Here is a 22,198-nt window from a genome sequence, read left to right on the forward strand (position 1 = left end):
AGCAATTACCGGCACCTTACAAACGACTTATTCACAATACAAACAAACGATCAACTAAAAACATTACACTTCACACTAATTCACAATGACAATACACAATTGACACCCACACATTACAACTAAAAACATCACACCTAAATCAGACATCACAACTAAAAATAAAAATATTTCACTTCACACTAATTCACTATGACAATACACATTTCCTGTACACACAATACAATGACGTAAGAACCAGATAACAAATACGGCTAACCTGACGTTTACTCCTCATTGACTCCGAAGATGACTACCGCTAAGGTTGTCGAAACGTCAGTCAACAACAACAAAAACAGTCCTTCTCAGGACTTTATTAACCTGGACGATCATCAGTTACTGCTTTCTTAGTGTTTTTACCCCTGTTTCAACTTTCCTCTTGGGTTGGTTTTGATAATAGTTGCGTCGTTGGGGTCGGCTTTGGAAATGACCGCCCCGACGTTGGAATAAAAAGGCACATTGGAATTATATGAGCTGGTGGACCGTTGATCGTTGCGTTTCCGTTTTTGGCTTGTCAGTTGCTGTGCAGCCTTTTTGTTTTCTTTTACTGTTTTCAGGCGTTCCTTTAAATCCTTACCAAACAGTTCTGCAGCATCAGGTTCTTTGTTACTACAAATTACCTTATAATTTTCATCAAGGTCAACTTGGAACAAGTCCCTGCGGCACATGTTCAGATCATGATTAGGTGGAGCGAGAAGCACAGTAGATGTGGACAGCCCATTCCAGATAACATCTGGTGTCGGTGCAGGTGTTGTAGGATTTGTTCCAAGAGAGATACCCGGGCTCGTCCAGGATTCGGACGAACCCGGGTGTTGAGGGTTCGTTCCCTCAATTCGGGAAATCGGAATGAGGCCCTTTATTAAGGCTTCTTATAATTTTGGTAGACGGTGCATCCATGCTACGTGTGGATTTCCTAGAAATGTCCCAAATTTCTGGGTTCACCTTTGTAACTCTTAACAAGTCACAGTTTTCAGGGCGTTTTACCCCTTCCTTCCGTTTTGATAATGTTTGTTCGTTTAGTCTAGTGGACAAAATGCTGGTCAGGATTTTAGAAATATTAGTTGGCAATGGTTGGTCTGTCGGTTCATTCTCACTCACTTCGTGAATCAACTCATCTACCAAAGCATCGCTTTGGTTTGCTAGAGCTGAAGCTGTATCTGCAACTACAGCAGCAGCCCCGTTGGTTGAGTGTTCTTCATCAGTTTCACCTTCAGACATAACATCACCATCGTTCATTTGGCGTGCGGCATCATAAGCCTGCTTGAGCTCTTTTACGACAGGAGCAAAAGTATTCATCAAGCCAGTAAGTTGATCGACTTTCCTGTTAAGGTCGTCCAAAGTGGTTCTCCCGTCATTTCCTTCTTCTAGGAGATTGTTGTTGTTGGCTTTAGCACGGTGTTTATACCCAGGCCCCCAGATTTGCTCATTTTCCCTTGTAGACGAGACCGTTTCTGTTGCGGTTCAACGTCTACATTCACGTCTCCTAATAAGCCCGACAGCGTCGGATTAGGATAGTTATGCAAGAGCGTCAAGTCGTCTGCTTGATCAATTGCTTCGCTGACTTATGCCATTTGTTGTTGAATAGATTATCTAACAACAGAAAAAGAGTTTACCGCGCAAACTCAGTGGTTATGTAGGTGTTTTGTCCTGTATTGCTTTTTTAGAACTTTTTTGTCGTTCTACACAATAGAATTACATCCCTCCAACCTATCACCAATCTTCCATTAACCCACTGGTGAAGTTGTAAATTAACTGAAACACTATATTTCCAAATCATAATTCAATATGAATCTTACCTTTTCTGTAAAAATGAACCTATATTTTAAATGAAGATATGATCTTCGCACTTTGCTGGACAGTTTAAGCAATTGTCTCATGAGCCTGAAAAATTCAGGCGACTTAACGGGATTCGAACCCATGACCTCTGTGGTGCCGGTGCAGTGCTCTGACCAATTGAGCTATGAAGTCACACAGTGGTGAGTAGGTCAATTTTGTTGGTCTGATGTTTTCTCGTGAAAGGCATTTTCACATGCTCACCACTGTGTGAATTCATAGCTCAATTGGTCAGAGCACCGCACTGCATAAAACATTTTTTTAAACCTATATTTTGCTGTTTTTTTGACTTGCCCGCCATTTTGAAAATATTTTTCTTATTTGGCGCGGGGCTATTGAGTTCTATAATACTGGAGCGGCTATCTCAAAAACGTCTTTAATTAGCGGCTGACGCCAAAAAAATGGAGGATTTGTTCTATTACCGCTGAGATTTACCGAAATTGACGGCTTTTCCGAAAATATCACAATTTCTCTCTCCCCTCTTGAGAAAGAGTGAGGAAAAAGTATATGTGTTTTTCGCATATTTAGCAAGCAATTTTATGATGAAAATCACTGTAAAAACATAAATTTCATAAAAGCGAGTCTATTGTGGTTGCCAGTTGTCGGCTTCTGCAACGGATGCCTTTTTTAACTATTGACGAACGAGCTATTTGTTGGCCACATATGAATGCAGATGTGCGCATGGTAACTGTCGTTTAATGATTTGTTCGATCAAAGTTTGTAGTCTGCACGAAACAAAATATATCATATTTTATCTCAACGAGCCACGAGAGAAATGTTAGCTCATTTATTCTCATTAGTTTTTTGCTGTCTTTCATGTGACGGCCTTTTTCGCAACAATTGTAAGATTTGTTTTTGTGCATGCATATCATGTGCATACAATAGTGTTCATAACACTTGAATACATGAATACACAATTGTGTATTTAATACTTCTCTTCTTTCTCTCTTTGTTATAAGTTTCCTATTAGCCATGTGAGTTCAGAATTTGATTGACTAATACAGCTTTCACCTCAATAATAAATTTTATACCCATATTTAATAAGAGTTGCTATGGGATTTTTCCCTTTAAGTATGCAACATCTGGTGTTGTTTATACAAGAATGATGAAGTGCATGTACAAAAGTAAAAATAAGGCAATAAAACCAGATGAATTAAACACATTTTGTGTTCTTTAATGCTAGAAGCATAACAGCTTTTCAGAAATTATAGAGTTATTAAACTGTACTACCTGTATTTCATTCATATTATGAAATGAATTAAGAAGGAAAAAATTGAAGAAAAACTTGGAAAAGTCAAAACATTTCCATGGTTTAATAAAGCAGAAAATAAAGCAAATGGCAAATGTCCATTCTCTACTTTAATAGGTAAATAGGCTCAAAATATTTTTTCAGCTAAAACTGAAATTAAGAAGAAATATATAGCACTGAGGTTTTCATTACTGAATCTTTAATGCTTCAATATAGCATGCATTACATATAAGTAACATTCAAACAACATTCTACTAAAATAATTTAATAGAGAGGTGACATGATTTTACAATTTAGTTGTAAAAAACACACTGGATTGTACAGTTACAGCAAGTCATCATCAATCTCAGTATCAATATTGACACAAGCACAAATTGTACGACCTTTTACATGACATTTCATCAAGCATCAAGACACACAAAACCTTGTCATCTTTATTTGGTACTTGACCTTTACTTTCAAAGCATTCAAGGCATCTTTACTAAATCCATTATCTCCATCCATAGAATTAGTCCAAGTTCAAATAACTGTTGGACAGGGAAGTCTGTGAATCATTTACCTTTGTTTGTATTCAGTCTTAGCAATTTGCAGTTAGACTCTGTCTGGTCAATAGTATCTTCTAATTGTCTTCTTAATGTAGTGATCCATGAAATAGTGGTAATGCAGCATATTCGAGAAACATTTTGCTATCCGATCATCTCTTCATGTTGTCAGCAAATTGATCAAAACAAACTCTGCTCTACTTCATAGGTTCTCTTTGGGGGTAATCGTTTCTTCATAGTATCTGCCCACTGAGTAAAAAGAGCAGAACCTTTTTTCGCGTTAGGGAAACTATTTTGCAAACAGATTTACGGTTTCACACATTAACAAATAAGTGGAAAAGTATGTTGATATTTAAAAACAAAAACAGGAAAACATCAGTAGGATCTTATCGCTCAGGCTTCAAGTTCAATTGCTTTTCAATTTTTGATGAACAAACAAAACAAATATCTTACCTGTGAAAGCGACATGTTCCTTTTTGTGGACACTACAATATACAACAATTGAATGATTGAAGTGTTGGCATTTTAAAAGAAATGCCAAAAAAGGATATCGTGTTTGTTTTTGAAAAATGCTGTATAATTACCTATAGACATCAGGGGGAGGTCGAGAATATAATTTTTCTGCAAAGCGATCATTTCAGCAGAAATAGGTCCATTGGCCGCAATGAACTCTACAACAACTGGAAGGCTAACTCAATATACCCAAGTCTAGACTTGTCTGAAGCCAATTAGAAGCTGATTTGCGGCTTCGCGTGTATCTCGCGTGGGCTGTTTTATTTGCGTGATGGATTGTTTTGCAAAAACTGATAACTTGGAAATCCATTGAGTTCTACAATAACTGAAGCGGCTATCTCAAGCGAGGCCTTAGATATCTGATGACGCCAAAAAAATAGCGGATTTCGTCCGTTGCCGCTGAGATTTACCGAAATTGACCGCTTTTCCGAAAATTTCACAATTTCCCACTCCCTCCTGAGGAAAGAGTGAGGAAAATGTATGTGTGTATTTGGGATTCGGCAAGCAATTTTTTGATAAAATCAAGGTAAAAAACTTAAATTCATAACAGCGAGTCAACTGTGGTTGTCAGTTATCTGCTCCTACGAGGATGCATTTATAACTATCGACGAAAGAGCTATATGTCGGCTACACATGTATGAATGCAGATGTGCGTCGTTTTCTTACCAGCGTCAAACTTATTTGATCGATTAAACTCTTTAGTCTATACAAAAAAGTATATCATAGTTCATCTCCACGGTTCACGAGAGAGAAGTTAGCTTATTTGTTATCATTGCTATTTTGCTTCTTTTCATGCAATGGGCAATGGCTTTTTTCGCCACAATTGTAGGATTTTTACTTGTTTCTTTAATAAAGTAAATATTAAATCTCTGGATATTTACGGATTTTCTGTAATTGAGTTTCATATTAAATTTCAAAAAGACTCAAGTCTGCATAGGTTTGGTAAATGAAAACAAACAATATTGTATAGAAATTACTTTAAGTAACCTTTTTGTGATGTTCTGAAGTGCAACTGCATCAAATACTTGTAAAGTTGTAGCACATTTTGATTTTGTTGTATTGATATATGAATTTGGCAAAATGCAAATAATCATCAAAACACTTATGCTTCCAATGGTGTTTATAATTCATTTGTAGTTTTAATACTTCTACCCTTCTTTTTCACTTTGTTTTGTTTTTCCTATATTTGCAATGTAAGTGCACTATAATTTGAATGATTAACACAGTTTTCACCTCAATAATAAATTTCATAAGCAGTTAGTAGTGTATTTTGTTCTCTGAGTATCTACATCTGGTGTTTTGTTCATACAAGAATGATGAAGTGCAAGTAGTTATGTTATAACAAGGAAATAAAACAAAATGAATGAAATACCTTAAGTGTACTTTTATGTTAGAAGCTTAAAAGCTTTTTAGAAATTATAAAGTTATTGGATTATATTACCTCTATATCATCAATCTCATGACAAGAAATAAGAAGCAAAAAATTTGTAGAAAAGCTTTAAAAAGTGAAAAACTTTTCTTAAAAAAGTAGCAATAATGCATATGATAAATCTCCATTCTGTACTCTAATAGGTAAATAAGCTCAAACTGTTTCTTAAAGAAACATAAGAAATATATAAGACATATACAGTACAGTAACTTTAAAGGTTTCATCACTGAATCTTTAATGCTTCAGTATAGTGCATTAGATATTAATAACATTTAAACAACACTCAACTAAAGTATTTTGATAAAGATATGACATGATTTAAACATTAAGTTATATAAAACCGAATGGCTTATACAGTTTGAATCTTCACATCTGCATCGAGTCATCATCAATCTCAGTACAAATGTTTACATAGACACAAACTTTATGGCCTTCCATTTTACATGTTTGTGAATTGACATTTCATTAAGCATCAAAACACACACAACCTTCTTGCTATCTTTCTTTGGATCATGAGCTTTAACTTCAAAGCATTCTAGGCATCCTTAGTGAATCCATTGTCTCCATCCATAGAATTTGACCACGATCAAATTAAATAACTCTGGATAGGGCAGACAATAAATCAATTATCTTTACAACATTATCATTTTTTAAGACTCTGCCTCGTCAATAACATCTTCCAGTCATCTTTACTACTTGATCTTCCCTGCATGTTGTCAGCAAATAGAACATAACAAACTCTGCTCCAAGTCATGGGTACTGTTGGGTTTGATCATTTCTTTTTGATACTTACTTACAGAGCAAAATGTGCAGGGTCTTTTTTGCTTTAGGGAAACTATTTTGCAAATAGATGGGTAAATTTACGATTTCATGCATTAACAAATGACAGAAAAGTATGCAGAATTTTATAAACAAAAACAGGAAAGCATCAGTATATTTGGCGTTCAAGTGAAATACGATCTTTAATATGTATTTTATGGCTTTTCAAGTGCATGTATAATTGCTTTTCAATCGTTGACGGACTAACAAAACAAGCAACTATCTCACCTGTGAGAAGCGATATGTTCCTTTTTGTGGAAACTACGACATCCAACAATTGAACGATTGAAGTGTTGGCATTATAAAAGAAATTCCAAAAAAGATATCGTCACAGAATATGGAACTAACGATACCATATTCTGTGATATCGTATTTGTTATTGAAAAATTCTTTATAATTTACTATAGACACAAGGGGGAGGTTGAGAATATTATTTTTCTGCAAAGCGATCATTTCAGCGGAAATACGCATTGAGTTCTATAAGACCTGGAGGGGAAACGTCATAGATATAGTAGGTCTAGATTACTGACGAGCCGCCATATTGCGTGACATCCATGATAAATCCAAGATGGCGTGGGAACCGGGCAAAAAACATAGACTCACTATAGGGCAATTGATGTTTTTCGCAATTTACTTCTTTTCATTGTTTTCAAACTCCTCCGATGAAGTTTTATTGGAAACAAATCTTTATTTCTAGTGTTTTGAAACCATATTGGACAGTTATAATTGAAATACGGGTGAAAATATCGCTTTCGAAATATTAGGCCGTATTCTGTGCCCCGAAAATGTGCTTAGAAAACGATTTTCGTATGTAAAAATATATGACTAAATAAAAATCACACAGAAATACTTAATAAAACTTACTTATTAAGATTCGAGATGTTTACACCTTTGAAACTTGCAATCTACGCTGTAATAGCACTTTTTAGGTGACAAACTCGCTCTTTGATTTTTCCTGCCGCCATCTTGTTTTTAGCTGTATTTTTTATGAAAACCGCTGGCAAATCGCTGGCTCACGCATAAAACATGGCGGCCCCGCCCGGCTGCATTATTCATTTTAAGGCTGCAAAAGGTCCCTTATCTACTTTTACAGAAACATCCTTAGTTAAATTTTTACATTGCCATGATATATGGCGCTTGTACGACGGTGAGCATAAGGAGATTGCTGATAGAAACGAAGATTTAGTAAATAGAATAAGGTCACTCGATAATCCATTGCTTGAGAACTTCCAGTATCTTAGAAATTGCTATGCCAAGTTTACAAATGTAGGGTTAATAAGGAGAGCTGAAAAACGTTGTTACAATAAGAGAGAAATTCCAAGTGTTGGTGAAACACAAAATGATGAACAAACAGTACAAGGCGAGGAGCCTCCTAAAAAATTATTAAGATCTTCATCTCACTTGACAAATGATCCTCTCAAACAAGCTAGAAATGAAGCTGTTTTGCCTCCTGTGTGCATTATATGTAACAAGGAAAAGTCTTTCATTGTTCAAAAGGTAAAGTAATAGAAATAATTTTTAATTCAATATTTTTTTCATTGTCTTAATTGGTTACACAGGTAGCCCATTTTCACTTGCAAAATGTAATAATAATAATAATATAACAATAATATATGCACTTTTATAGCGCTTTACCTATTAGCCCAAAGCGCTTGTTATGCTAACCCATATAAAGAAATAATTATAGAACAGAATAAAAAAAACTTAATTACAATTTAAAAAGAGCAGTAAAAAACGGAAACTAAATATTGTAAGTTTGTTTGAAAAGAAATAATGTAATGGCATATCAGTAAACTTTGGACATCTTTTATTCACTAGGGAAAGCGTGTTGTTGACAAGCTTGTTTCATCAGAAACGATTGACGGAGGACGCTTACGTGAAGCAGCTACAAGAAAAGAGGACGAGCGCATTCTGGTGCATATCTTAGACAAGGACTGCGTTGCTCTTGAAGTTAAATACCATAGCAAATGCTACAAGTCCTACACATCTTTCCTTTATAATGGTCAAAGTGCGTTGAGTAATGCTGGACGCAAAGTTTTGTATAGTGAGTCGTTCGAGGAATTCTGCAAGTACATTAAAAAGGTTATTATTGTTGATCATGGGATATGTTATATGAAAATGCTTACGATGAAGTTTGTGGACACAGTTAAGAACATTGAAAATAAAGATGCCTCAGGATATAGAAGTACTAGTCTCAAGGAACGTTTAAAAGAAAGATTTCCACAGCTTGTGTTCCATACACCAAAAGTCCGTAATAGAAGTGAGATAGTATATGCAGAGGATTTGTGTAAAGGTAGTGTAGTGGAGATGTGTGTAGACGGTGACGACCCTGAAAGTGCCGAGCAAGAGGAAGTAAGTGATGCTAAGCTGGAAACTCAACATTATGGAATGGATCCTTCAGCAAACTCCCCTTTACATGGTCTCTATTTCGCCGCTTTAGAGCTGAGAAGGGTTATTCATGACTATCCCACTAAGTGGTACAACGATTGGCCTCCGTTATCGAGCGATATAACCGGCGACAGTGATAAAAAAGTTGTTTCTCCAGTGCTCTTTAATTTCATGGCATGGGTACTTGGCTTCTCAGAAGAACCTGAACATACGAACTATGTTGATATTGGCGAGAACTTGAGGATCAAACTTTTCTCTTTGTGTCAGGATATGGTGTACAGTAGTTCAAAAGGAAATGTAGAAACCCCAAAATCACTCACTTTGGCAACGGCTGTCAGACAAATGTCAGGATGCTCCATGTTAATAAGGATTTTAAGTGGTCTAGGTCACTGTGTGTCCCTATCTTCGACAATGAGCTACGATACTGCCCTAGCACAGACTGTTATGGAAACGTCAGCATTAATACCTAGTGAATTTCTTGAAGAGGTAGCTACTAACCTTGGATGGGACAATATCGATTTTGGTGAAGAGATTAAGAATCAAACCCATGTAACAAACGGGATAATTGCACAAAAGATCAAAGAATCCACTGAGCCACCTCTTGTCCAACCAAAACCAAAAATAAAGAAGTCGCAGAGATCTATAGAGATGCCAGACTCAGAAATTGCCCCTTTTTCTATTGGCGTCAAAAAGACTCCCGACTTCAACAAGGCAAGAACTTCTGTAACTACCTTCAACTCACGTGGCGAGCTTGCAAAGAAGCTTGATTTAGCGTACGTTTTGGTGCCAATGGTCAAATCGAATCAAGATGATTGCCTTCCCTCATGGACAGGATTCAATACTTTTCTTTACCGTGACGAAATGCCAGATGTTTCAAGAGTCGGATATTTACCAGTCATCGATGGTTCTCCAACCAAATACTCGACTATAAACGAAATACTGAACAAAAGCACCGAAACTGCAGACAAGCTAAAACTGAGGTACATTGTCGTTTGCTAAAATTCTATCTTTAAGTTTCTCTGAATTTTTTTTTTTTTTCAGATATGTGACATTAGTATTCGACGAAGCTGTTTACGCTAAAGTGCAACACGTTCGATGGAAAAATGATGACCACTACAATCGTTTTGTCGTGCGCCTAGGAGAATTTCATGCAATTATGTCATATCTTGGTGTGGTTTCAAAACTTTTCGAAGACGGAGGTCTAAAGGTATGATCATGCCGTGGTAATCATAGTACTAGTTTTCCATTCCCTGTCTAGCCATAAAAGAACCCAAAAAAGTATTATTGGGTAATTCATAATGTCCATTATATATGCAAGTGAATGTAATCGGAGTCCCTTTTTCATTTACAGGACTTATTTATAGAATCAGGTTTGATAAGTGAGGGATCCATTAAGGGTGTACTCAGTGGGAAGCACTACAATCGTTCCATGTCATGCCACAAAGTATTGTACGAGGCTCTTCAGCAGATGAGATTTGATGTGTTCTTGGATAGCTTGGGTGAAGAATCAGAGAAAAAGGCCTATGATGTCATAATATCCGCAAGAGAAGCTTATTGGAATGGAACTTTACAAGATTTCGTCGAGTCTCGAGAATTCAAAGACCTAGTAAAGACATATGATGATTTCGTTGCTGAATCATCGGCAAAATCGAAAACGTTTGCATACTGGAGTATGTATATTAAGATGATAGGTAATTTCATTCAAATCGTTTGAATAAATAAAATTTCTATTGAATTTTCTAAAACGGAGATCGTTGCGTACCAATTTTAATTTACAGAAGTTTGCTTTGGACTCTCAAAAATACTGAATATACGATGGTAAATTAGACTTATCTTTTCAGGAATTATTCTTATGTTTGTACGAGCCACAAGAACTGTTGACTGGAATCTCCATTTGCTGGCATTCAGAGCGATGTTGTCCTGGTATTTTGCCTGTGATAAAGTCAACTACTCAAGATATGGAGCTGCATATTGGCTTGAAATGGTATCCGTCAAGGAAACGCATCCAGGTTTGTTGTATTTGTATTGAGCACGGAATATTTCTTAATTAATCTGCCTTTGTTTATGCTCTGCCTTTATTCACAGGAATCCTTGACGACTTGTCATCCAACTTTTCAGTGCAGCGGCAGCAAAACTATGCGTTTTCAGCAGTACCCTGCGACCAAACTATAGAGCAGACAGCCAATCGCGATTCTAAAACGAAAGGTGGTTTGATTGGCTTTTCAATGAATCGGTCAACAGTGCACAGGTGGCTTCTATCCCAATCGCAGAGAGCTGCTATTACTAGTAAATGTAAAGACATGGCTGGAATAAACGACAAAACCAGGTTTGTTAGATTATTCGTTTTCTTAAGTCTTATGCAGTTGCTTATGTGCTTCTTTTATATTTTGATAACTCTCTGAGCAGAATGAAGAAAGATCTTGATACTTCCAAGGTTTTGAAACACGAGAAACAAGTGCAAGAGGTAGTTAACACAGCATCAGCCATGGCCAATCCATTCAACATTGAACAAGCCAGCCTCGTCAATATTAGTACCGGTGTAGAGCTTGAAGATGGCGTTGCCGACAAGTTACTTGAAGCCGAGCAGCTTGGAGAAGACCAGTTTAATGATTTCTGCAAAGAAAATCTGTTTAGTGACGACAAAGATATATATAAAAAGATTAAAAAGAACAACATCAGAACTTTTACAACCAAAGCAATTACCGTCAAAGACAGCAAGGGACAACAACTTGCTGTGAAGTCAAGCCGAAATCTATTTGCCAAACTACTGGTTTTGTCTAAGACGCGCAATGTCGACTTAAAAGAGTTGTTATCTTTCAGCCTTAGCGAATTTCCACTGTCCCTTGCAACTCCAACAGGCGGCTTTGTCAAGACAGCCAAATCAAAAATGTTTGAAGTTATGGAGACGCTGGGTGACAAATCAGTTCTCGTAGATGTTCAAAGCCTTCCAGACAAAAGTACTGCTCTTCTCGTAGACGCGATGGCAGTCTTGCAAGTCATCAAGGGAAAATGGAAGACATTTGGTGAGTTTGCTGACTCGACTTTAACCTATTTAACGAATCTTGCTGCGAAATGGTCTGCCACGAGGTTGGATTTTGTAGGTGATCGATATCCCGAAATTAGCATCTAGAATACGGAGAGAGCTCGCAGAGCCAGTGTTCAAGGTATCTGTCATACTAGCGCAGGAGATTATTATATTTTTAAACTTCAAAATTAATTTTTGTTCCTATTACAGGAGTACAGACAGTTCACATTTTCAATGATGCCCAGAAAATCCCCAAACAATGGAAAAAGTTCATGAGCTCTGGAAAAAACAAAGAGTCTCTCATGGCTTTTTTGGCAAATCAGTGGCGTACCTATCCCTCATCTTTCCTGCGCTCCCTTGCATGCTTGTACATAACGTCGCGTGATAAGTGCATTTTCCTTACTTCGGCAGTATCCAAAGAGAACCCAATTATCTCCAATAATGTCCCAGAGTTAGAAAGCGATCATGAAGAGGCAGATACCCGTCTTCTTCTGCATTCCAAGCACTCAGCTCAAACCTATGACAGAATCATCATTAAAACGCCTGATAAAGATGTCCTTGTTATATCTATTGCCATGCAAAAGCTTATTGGAAAAGATGTATACTTACTAACAGGAACAGGTTCTAACACTCGCACCATAGACGTTGGAGCTGTATCTGATGAGTTAGGAGACGCTCTCTGCAAATGTTTACCTGGATTCCATGCATTCACAGGCAATAATTCATGACACTGCTCATTATTATTAAATACATAACATATTTAACAAGTATAACATGTTCATTTGTAGGCTGTGATTCCACAAGCGCCTTTGCTGGAAAAGGCAAAGTAAAGCCTTGGAAATTGCTTTTATAAAATCCTGAGTTTTTAGAGCCTTTCTCGTTGCTTGGCCAATCGTTTGAGATTTCCGAAGAAGTTTCCACTCCTTTGAATAGATTTGTCTGCCTGCTTTATGGCGACAAAAAGGGAACTTGCGTCAATGATTCAAGGTAAGGCCTTGTTGCGAATTCTATTCACACATCTGCACTTTTTGTATCTTTTTGGATTTGTAGGTACGCCTTGTTTGTGTCTGGGAAATGTTCTGACAATTGCCTCCCCCCTAACACAGACAGTCTGATGCTGCACATCGAGAGATCAAACTATCAAGCATATATTTGGAACAAATGCCTTCTGCCGAAAATGAGACTCCAGCCCCCGTGTGGAAACGGATGGTTCATCGAAGACGACCAATTGAAAGTTTTATGGATGACTCGGCCGTCAGCACCTGACACCCTAATTGAGGTCGTCACCTGCCATTGTAAAACTGGGTGCAAAACCCTTAGATGCTCATGTTTGAAGTCTGGCTTTAAATGTACCGACTTGTGTGGCTGCGCGGACTGCTGTAATTTTGTTGCAGGAGATGACGATTTGTCAAAAGATGAGAATGATGATGATGATTGTGATGATAAAGACGATGAGTACGATAGTGAGGAAGATTAATAGATTTACAGATTTATAGATTATCGCTTGAGGAATATGCGCGCATCACATCAAATTTGTCGATTCAGGTCGCACGTTTAGTATAATTAGTCATATAATAATATAATGTTATGTATTATTTGCTCATATAATTAGACCATTTAAAAGGTCATATAAATCTGCATTGTATTTGAACGAAAATAGCTAGTAAGAAAAGGTCTTACTAGGACGCTTACAAGTAATGAGTAATCTTCTCTATAATATTATATAAGTATTTAATGATGTAAGCGCACGGGTTGAGGTCATCCACTCAGAACAACTGAGCCTTTCTCTTTTGTTTATAATGTTCAAATTTTTAGATAGATACCGCTTTCCCGCAGTTTTGCACTGCTAAAATACATAAGAAATAATTGAAATCCTAAATGTCACTATACTCGCTTTGATAAAATACTGAAGTTTACTAAATATATATTTTCTCACTTTTCTGTTGTAAATTAATAAACAATATATATATAAAATACTTCAGGCAAAAAAAACGGAAAAAAACTAAAAAGACTGCCTTAAAATCCTCGATTTTGCCGCCTCTTTCTCTATCTGAGCCTGCGAATAATACAGCGGTCTTCCACAAAAAAAAATGGCGGACTATGGAAAAGTGGTATGTTTCGCTGCCGGAAAATGGCATATACAACCACAAATACAACCATCCGACTGGTGCAGCTTAAAAAAGATATTTCAGGGCTTCCATTTACTACATGTTTCGAAGTTCATGTATGAGAACAATATTTCTTCGTGTATTCATATTTTTTAGGAGTTTGCAACATCAAAGCTCGAAGCAAGGCAATCGATCAACAGGGCTCAGTCACTCAGTACTATGCTTAGTACTTTTTTAAATATCTATCGGAGAAGTCTGGCTGGGAGAATGGTACTTAGAATAATTCTAGGCTAACTTTGTCAATCCAAGAACACGTGCAGTACTGGTTTTTATAAATCGGGGTATTATTTTTTGGGTACACTTGCAAAATGTATCAATTCAGGAAGAAATTCAGACGCTCAAATGACTTCTTTTACAATAACGTGGAGAGGAAACACACAAAAGATGATGTGGTAGGAATTTTAAAGTGTTCTTTTATTGTTTCTGGTTGCACAAGTTCATATTAATTTATATTTATTACGACAGTTATATTAACAAAAGTATGTGTACAAATTTATTTATGCCCACAATGTTGTGTAAGGAAAAACGATTATTCTGAGCACATTTTCCAATTTCAAGTCTGGATTCTCTACATCCTTTAATCACAATGTCATATATGTTAATAGAATAGCAGTGTGTCATATGAATCTCAATTTTTTGAACAAGAAAATGAATTTGGGGATTTAGTAAGTTTACATATATTGTAAAACTATGTAGATATAAAAATACGCTATATTTATGGGTTTTTTTCATTTATATGTAGAATGAACAAAGTGAAGATATTGCTGAAAATTATGACAAGCACCAAGAGTTAACCACCAAAACACAGGTTTTTAATGTACATATTGATATTGTTTCTCATGAAAAGTCATTGGAAATGGTTATATGTAGGACTGCTTTCACTAGAAAAAACTAAAAAATTTTGAAGTAATTTAAAGAAGGCATGCATTATTTCAACACTTATTAAAAGTCTGTACACATTTTAAATTAAATAATGGTCTTTATTTGTAGGATTCTGAAGATATTTTTACCAAGCAATCTATCTCTATGATTACAGAGGAATCTAAACAACCATGTCAACATAGTCAAGTAGTTCTCACTTATACAGTTATACTTTATACTGTTTACCACTAGTCATGTTTTTAATGTGTTATAAATTGACAATATGCTTGTTGATTGCTTATGCATGAGACACTGTGTAGCAAAACTTTATTAACATCTCGTAGAAATGTGCTCAACAAACATAAAAATATATTACAATAGATATTTTTGAAACAGTGAACATTAATAATTATTGTATACTTGCTCTTTCAGAGTCATTTGTCACCCACTGGCCACTATACTGGGCTATTGTTACAGTTTGACTTTGCATCAAATGTATCACGTCAGCAATCCTTTGTTGTTCATGATTATAATGCAAACAAAAGAGCAATTATGGTGATGTCAAATTTTATTTCCATAATTTCAATGTTGGGTATATACCCAACTAAATGATATTACTCAATACTCTTTTTTTGGTACTATAACCTGCATGTATTTTTTTCTTTTGCATAATTCATTTGTATTTGTTCATCGATATCCCCACCTATTGCTTGATGGCTACGGTTGGATATTGTGCTGCTCATGTGATGCAAATAGAAAGCAATTTGTTGAAGCCCTACCTAATAATATACAATTAGATCCTCAAAAAGGTATGTAAAATAGATGTTACTGAAATGAAATTATTAAAACAGGCCAAACAACATTTTTATACTTGTCAGATATACCATATCCCAGTTGCATACACATATTAGCAATGGAAAAATATCTGGTTGTGTATGATAGAAAGTTTGGTATTGAAGCCAAAGATTTTATTGAAAAAAGTAAGTGTTGTGTGTTACTCTTTCAGGATATAAGGTGTCTGAACAGCTTCACCAAATTTAGACTTACACTTACATACTATTTGTTTGAAGACCCTTGTCAAAGATGTGAGAACTTGTTACATATTAATCTGACATTGCATGAAGTGAATGTCTCAAATTTGTATTTGGCTTATTTTTTCAATGTAAAGTTCTTCATGTTGTATGGGAGGAAATGTCTTCATCCTTAAATATCAGTTTATTGTACATTTCAAACCCTTGTGAAGTCATCCTTCTGTGTTTTTACAAGACCCTTGTGAGACATTGTTCTTATTACATGTGGACGTTAACTAGCATAGCTTTACAAGCAAAAATATTGTTAAAATTTGTGAATGATTATTTACACAACATATTTATCTCATCCAATTTCTTTTATGAATGCAGAATCCACATCCATGATGCAGTCTGTTTTCAGTGATCATTCCTACCATGAGATGCAACCTGAAGAAGTATATTTTGTTATCTGAAAATAACTTTTTTGTACAAATACACGTATAGTTTCTCAACCTTCTAATACCCCACAATTTGTTACCATACATCCTGTGCCTAAGTTCAGGAGCTTCTATAAAGCTATTAGGGTGATAGCCAACAGGGCAAATTGAATTTATGACTATTGAGGTATACACATTCATACTCAAATACATACATAGCCACATACTTACAGTACATACATTAAGTAGTATAAACTAAATGTATGGTAAAATAGTAAAGTCATATTCACCATTAGCTTTACGTGCCTGATATATATATTAAGCACTTTATAAGGATTTTGTGAAGTCATAATTAATCATAATTATTAATCTACAACCTTAAGATAAATGATTTTACATATTTTAGGACTTGTTTAGTGCAGTGTGCAGGAGGTTCAGTGGATTGCTGTAAAACCAGTGAATAGTCCATGGGGGGTTTGTACTTTTGTGTATTCAAAAGTAACGCCGCCCCAGCCCGAGTTAAAATGTTGCAGCTGTTCGTCATATCATTGCATTCATGTGACAACCCTTGCAAAAGCCATGCAAATCGTTGAAGAGGATGAAATGGATTCTCCATTGGCACTTTTTAAGTGTTCCTTTGGAATTACACCAGAGATGCGAGACTATTTTGAATTGGCTACACTTAGCAAAGAAAAGGTTTCTTTATTTGAAACAGGTATGCAAGATAATCTGCAATGGTGAACATCCTTTTGCTTTACATATACTATTTCCTTTATCGGTATGGTATTTAGCACTTTCTAGCATTTTGTAAATATTACAATTTAATTATTTTAGGCAATGAGAATGATGCAAGCGATTTTACTGATCTTCCTGAAAAAAATGGTCATAAAATTTTGGCGCCATCTGAAAGTGGTATTTGTTTTGTGGTGCAGAGTGGGATAAACGTTCTATTCAAGATGAATGGTTGTACGTAGACGTGTGTTCAGTTGCGTACTTTTATTCAATCCATGATGTAAAAGGTAAGTTCTGATTTGTTATAGGTTACGCTTTGCTTCATAATTATTTGACTTAAATAAATTATTTAGTGTATTGTAGACCTTGCTCCTCTTGTGCTACGAAAAAGCATTATGATGGCATTGAAAACAGGATTGTATGGTTTGGATCATATGCAATATCTCATGCCGTTCTAAAAGATTACATTCGGCTTTTCATAACGTCGAGGTACTTTTTAATGAAAATTTGCCGAAGCATTAGTAGCTACGTTTGTCCATTATTTAATTTTCTCGCCCTATCTCTTTTGAATGTTTTTCTTTTTATTCTTGTTCAGTTTACCTATGTACAAATATTATGTTGCGTATGTACAAAGGCAAGTGTCTTCGGGTAATTTTAATTTCCCAAAGGAAATAACTTACGCCAAGTTTCGTCTCGCTATCATTGCCATGATACGGTAAGCATCATTTCATTTTCAGCTGTAAAATATGAATATTCCATTGAGATAGTGATCGCTTGTTTTATTAAGTTATTGAATTTTCTCTTATTAAGGTTGCTTAATATTGATTTTGACAATGGGTTTTTTTGTGAATTATGTGGAAGAATTCCCAAAAGGTAGTGATGGATGGAACAACTCTTGGAATACAGAAAACTTTCTTACCAAATAATTTAAGAGAGTCTGATACTGGATTGCTAGATGGAAGATAAGTATTTTTGAAGTTTATCTGTAATGTATAGTATATACAGGTCTTCTAATTAGTAAATACGAGTGTTCATCTACGTATCAGAAAGCATTTTATGCATGATGGTGACTTCTCTCAATTTGTTTTTGTACACAGCTTATAGTTATAAAAATAACAACCTGTTTTCTTTTGTCCAATACTAGGTTTGAAATGCGCAATTTCATCAACAGGAGAAATGTGCGAGCTTTATTGAAGAAGTACAGTGATTCAAAGCTAAGTTGGGACGAATTTCAAGAATTAAAATCTGAAGTAAGTAGAATTTATTACCCCACGAGTACAAAATTTTGTATGACCACTCCAGAGCTCATTTTATACTATAATTTCTCGTATTTATAGATATCTTCAAAGGGGCTTAGGACTCTACTTGAATGGTTAGAGAAACAAGGATTTATCACTAGTTGTCCAAACTCGTGCAGAAGGTTATTGGCAGCATTGGCTTCTGACAAACCAGTATGCGCAATTGTGCCCCCCAAAGAAGAAGTTTTGGACCTCTTGATAAGGATGTCTGATGGAGCCAATCCAAAAGACAATCCTTCGACTGATTTAAAACTTCTTCATGAAGAAGTGCCCTTACTGTTTAACGTCATTGAGACTAGCGAAGAAATTCCAATTACTATTCAACCGCTGCTAAAGGAATTGGTACAAAAGGCGATAAGTCCGTTCGAGGTCAAGGACGGTCAGTGGCGTTTGCCACACAACTTACCTGCGGTGTCTCAAAATTCGTCCCATGGATATCTACCTTCTCTGCCAGAACTGGTTCAACGAGGGAATTATGTTCTTGACAATAGGAAGACACAGCAGGGAGATTGAAAATATCTTTTCACAAGAAAAATGATTTGTGTAGACGTGCTAGAAACATTCACTTTGTCAACATGTTAGATACATGATACACTTCATTCTTCAAGTAAATTGTTATGTACGTCATATACCTTCGTATACTGGATGCAACTTCACTTTTTTGCCACCCCATACTGCATAACACATAGAGTTTGCCTGCTCTAATATTGTATGCAATGAGCCACCAATGCAGCCTATATTTTTTAAATGAACATGGAGTTGGCTCATGTTGGCCTTTGCATCATGAAACAGTAAAAATTTAGTGCTTCCACCCTTACATGTCACATATTGGCACTAGCACACATTCATATTTATTCATTTCTTCAGGTGTGTACATCCCCACTCTTGAAATGAAGCATCCTGATAATCTCAGCGGTCTTTCTCCTCTAAAAAGTAGGAAATACAGCGATGTTTATTTACACGATTTATGAGTAGTTTGATAATGTGAAAGTTGTGAATATTTTACCAAAATTTGCTACTTAAAATACGTACAGAGGTCCATCTATTAACAGTTTCTGTTGAAAAAAATTGCTAAATGCGAAATATTTTGCATTTCTTTTTTCTGCTAATTTACAGTAGTACCTATAAATAAAAATGTAAATGTTTTGACACATTAGCCATGCATTTAGAGTGACTTTCGTCCTTTATTTCAGCTACACCTAGATTTTTGGGTAGTACCTTAACAGGACGTCTACGATGGTGTCGCATACCCAACTGTTATCATTTAGTCTATTCAAATCTCTTTTGTAAATGCTTATACCATCGAAACAAGCAACTCTGGAATCAAAATGAAAACGTGTCAAGAATAAAAGGAGTCATTCTTATTTTCTTTATACGTGTCTAAAATATGTTTTACTACAAAAAACCTCTCATTTTCTCCATTCCAAGTTCTCCTAGAGAAAAAATTAAAAAATACAAACATCTTAATATACGTATGGCACAAAGTTTAGAATCACTCAGATTTTTATTTGGCAAGAAATGTTGGGAAAAACCTGTAATTTAAACTTTTATGCTGCGTTAGTGTCGAGTTTGTCGTTTTTCCCATTTTGGCTCCAAGAATGCAAACAGGTCCTTCTTTATTTTACAAAGAGTAAAAGCCACACTGCCTACTCCTTGCATAGCTTGGCAAACACACGGTAGATATATTTGAAAAACCTCGTACTTAGGACACCACACCTCCAACGATGCACTAAGTGCCCCAGCAATACACATGAAGTGCGTATCTTTCAAGTCAACATCTATGAAAAAGTTAATTGAGCTTTTATCAGAAAGGCATGTTATATGAAAATTAAGCTTATGATCACTTTATTCAATTTAAAACCGTAGAATTAAATGGTGTGTACGGCGATTAATTAGGTTATTCGATAATACCTTCTTCCAGGAAATTATGAATTTCAGACACAATTTTCTTGCCTGCAGTTTCCGTATTCGTTTGCCTGGTGCGCTATAATAAAAATCAAATCTCAGTTCATTTGAAATATTAAGGATAAATCTATATGTGAAATAATGTATTATTAAGTAAATTTTTTAGGTAGAGCAAAAGTCACCTCTAGTGCTAAATGATGTTGATGGGAAATTCCGTACAAGAAAGCATCAAGTTTCAACCTGTCAGGATCCGTACTAAGCGCCTCAAAGATATTTCCTGGCTCACTGGCATCATAGCCTTGAGGCAAACCCATCGCTTCCATCTTACTCGATCTATAAAATAAATACGTAATCACAAGTAAAATGTTTTAAAAATAATTAAGTATAAACTTTAAATGTGAACCTTAATGCATGAGTTACAGGTTGATGATGACTTTTGGCGGATTGCAACAATTCCTGAGAAATTTCACAATTGTAGCTCATATTTGCCATCCTGAATCCAGAAACTATACCACATATTTCCCCCCCTAAAATGATCCACTGTCGTATAAAAACACTTTGCAAAAGTCTTCCAGAGAAGTAAGGAATTACTATATTAATTGCGTATTGTTTATCTTGATACATATAGATCTTAACTTTCGTCATGTGAAAACTCAAATTTACCTTTTCATACATATCTTTGATATTTAGGTCTGCGCTTTCCGTCTAAATTCAGAAATTGCACATAAGATTTGATGGTGAAGAAAAAGATATCTAAATATTAATCTCATTCCTTTTGTTGCATCATGAAATGTTCCTCTGGTCCCATTTCGTCTTCTTCGTTTCCTTCTTCTTTAAGATATTTCTCTTTGTTGTGCTCGTAGTCCATATCTTCATCTTGAATTTCTTCTTCGTCGATATCTTCATGCTTCTTTTCTTGTTTGAACTCGTCTGCTTTCTCCTCGTTTATTTCCTCTATATCAGTTTCTTTTTCCATGTCTTGATACTCTTCTTCGATGTTTTCTTCATTAAACTGTACACATCAATTTATTAATAGGATGTGTAATAATCACATAAAGTGTGGAGAACGTATCGTAAAAATACAATTGACGTATTCTTTTTAGGACAATTTATTTTCTTTTTTTACATTTTTTACATTTGATTATTCAAAGTATTATCTTACGTCTGTAATGTAATTCCAATAGGAAAGGACGATTTCGGTTAGTTCTGCCTTGTTGAGAACTTTCCTGAAAATTTTCTTATCGTTGTTGCCATCTGGAAGAATTGCAATCAATTTTAAACATGGTTTAGAAAACATAAATAAATACACATAAAATAAAAGACATAAATAAATCATTAATTAAACCTAGTGGAATCTCTTTTCTTGCTGATGGTGAACAAAACGGTATGTGTAACGGCCAAAAAGATGGTTGTTCTGCTTTGGACCAAAAATTTTTAATTCGGGCTACAGGCCATTTGTTTCCTCCCTTAGACCCTGTAGCAGTATAGAAATATTTGTCTCTGCTTATGTTTTACAAACATGAAACTTATTTAAAATGAAACATGTTTGTGCCTGAAAATGCTAATGAAGGAAGAACCATATTAAGCACGAGGTTTCTGAGTTCTTCACACGACCATTTTCCTCTTCTTATTTCATCAAAAGCTTCAGGGTCGATTAAATCAGGTCGAACTCTTTTCGACTTCAATACGTTTTCATTGTTTGCTATATAGATATTTTAAACTTCACAATTGTATATGTCAAATGATCATATATATATAACAGTGATGCTTATTTTAATATCAGAGAATTAAAAAGCAGTAACAGTATTCACCAGATGACGTTGTTGAAGACCTCAAATCGTTTTCAATATATTTGCATACTATATGGCTGGCAACGTCCAACACATCTTCGCGCAATCCAGGACTTCCTACAACACAGAATGGGTTTATTTCAATACAGTTAAACATATGCGT

The 22,198-nt window shown here is 35.5% G+C and overlaps 2 protein-coding genes, 3 long non-coding RNA genes and 1 pseudogene across 7 annotated transcripts; 2 read left to right on the top strand and 4 right to left on the bottom strand.

Moving 5' to 3' along the window:
- Positions 1–392: 392 nt before the first annotated feature.
- On the bottom strand, positions 393–1,437 carry LOC124445099 (annotated as a pseudogene).
- Positions 1,438–14,370: 12,933 nt separating this feature from the next.
- Positions 14,371–18,005, top strand: LOC124446274. Of its 3 annotated transcripts, XR_006948380.1 has the most exons (12): positions 14,371–14,394; positions 14,608–14,667; positions 14,745–14,810; positions 14,993–15,070; positions 15,296–15,672; positions 15,742–15,843; positions 16,264–16,328; positions 16,717–17,025; positions 17,145–17,329; positions 17,396–17,531; positions 17,638–17,757; positions 17,853–18,005. It is a non-coding gene; the product is annotated as an uncharacterized LOC124446274 (long non-coding RNA). The 3 variants fall into 3 exon arrangements; XR_006948379.1 differs by lacking the exon at positions 14,371–14,394 and having other exon boundaries at positions 14,506–14,667; XR_006948381.1 differs by lacking the exons at positions 14,371–14,394; positions 16,717–17,025 and having other exon boundaries at positions 14,505–14,667.
- LOC124446277 lies at positions 17,630–18,044 on the bottom strand. The gene is made up of 2 exons (XR_006948383.1): positions 17,962–18,044; positions 17,630–17,779 (listed from the first exon to the last, which is right to left on the bottom strand). It is a non-coding gene; the product is annotated as an uncharacterized LOC124446277 (long non-coding RNA).
- Positions 18,045–18,183: 139 nt separating this feature from the next.
- LOC124446275 lies at positions 18,184–18,967 on the top strand. Its single transcript, XR_006948382.1, has 2 exons — positions 18,184–18,292; positions 18,380–18,967. It is a non-coding gene; the product is annotated as an uncharacterized LOC124446275 (long non-coding RNA).
- Positions 18,968–19,450: 483 nt separating this feature from the next.
- Positions 19,451–20,720, bottom strand: LOC124445100. The gene is made up of 6 exons (XM_046995807.1): positions 20,428–20,720; positions 20,252–20,324; positions 20,043–20,118; positions 19,747–19,773; positions 19,591–19,657; positions 19,451–19,462 (listed from the first exon to the last, which is right to left on the bottom strand). Exons 1-6 carry the CDS (start codon positions 20,566–20,568, stop codon positions 19,451–19,453), a joined length of 396 nt encoding a protein of 131 aa, XP_046851763.1. The 5' UTR covers positions 20,569–20,720.
- A 276-nt stretch (positions 20,721–20,996) lies between these two features.
- Positions 20,997–22,107, bottom strand: LOC124446273. Its single transcript, XM_046997114.1, has 5 exons — positions 22,057–22,107; positions 21,798–21,947; positions 21,591–21,719; positions 21,408–21,499; positions 20,997–21,257 (listed from the first exon to the last, which is right to left on the bottom strand). The coding sequence occupies exons 2-5, from the start codon at positions 21,823–21,825 to the stop codon at positions 21,012–21,014; spliced, it is 495 nt and encodes a 164-aa protein (XP_046853070.1). The 5' UTR covers positions 21,826–21,947; positions 22,057–22,107; the 3' UTR covers positions 20,997–21,011.
- Between the last annotated feature and the right edge of the window lie 91 nt (positions 22,108–22,198).

The sequence above is a fragment of the Xenia sp. Carnegie-2017 genome, unplaced genomic scaffold (assembly GCF_021976095.1).
Source record: "Xenia sp. Carnegie-2017 unplaced genomic scaffold, XeniaSp_v1 HiC_scaffold_22, whole genome shotgun sequence".
NCBI lineage: Eukaryota > Metazoa > Cnidaria > Anthozoa > Malacalcyonacea > Xeniidae > Xenia > Xenia sp. Carnegie-2017.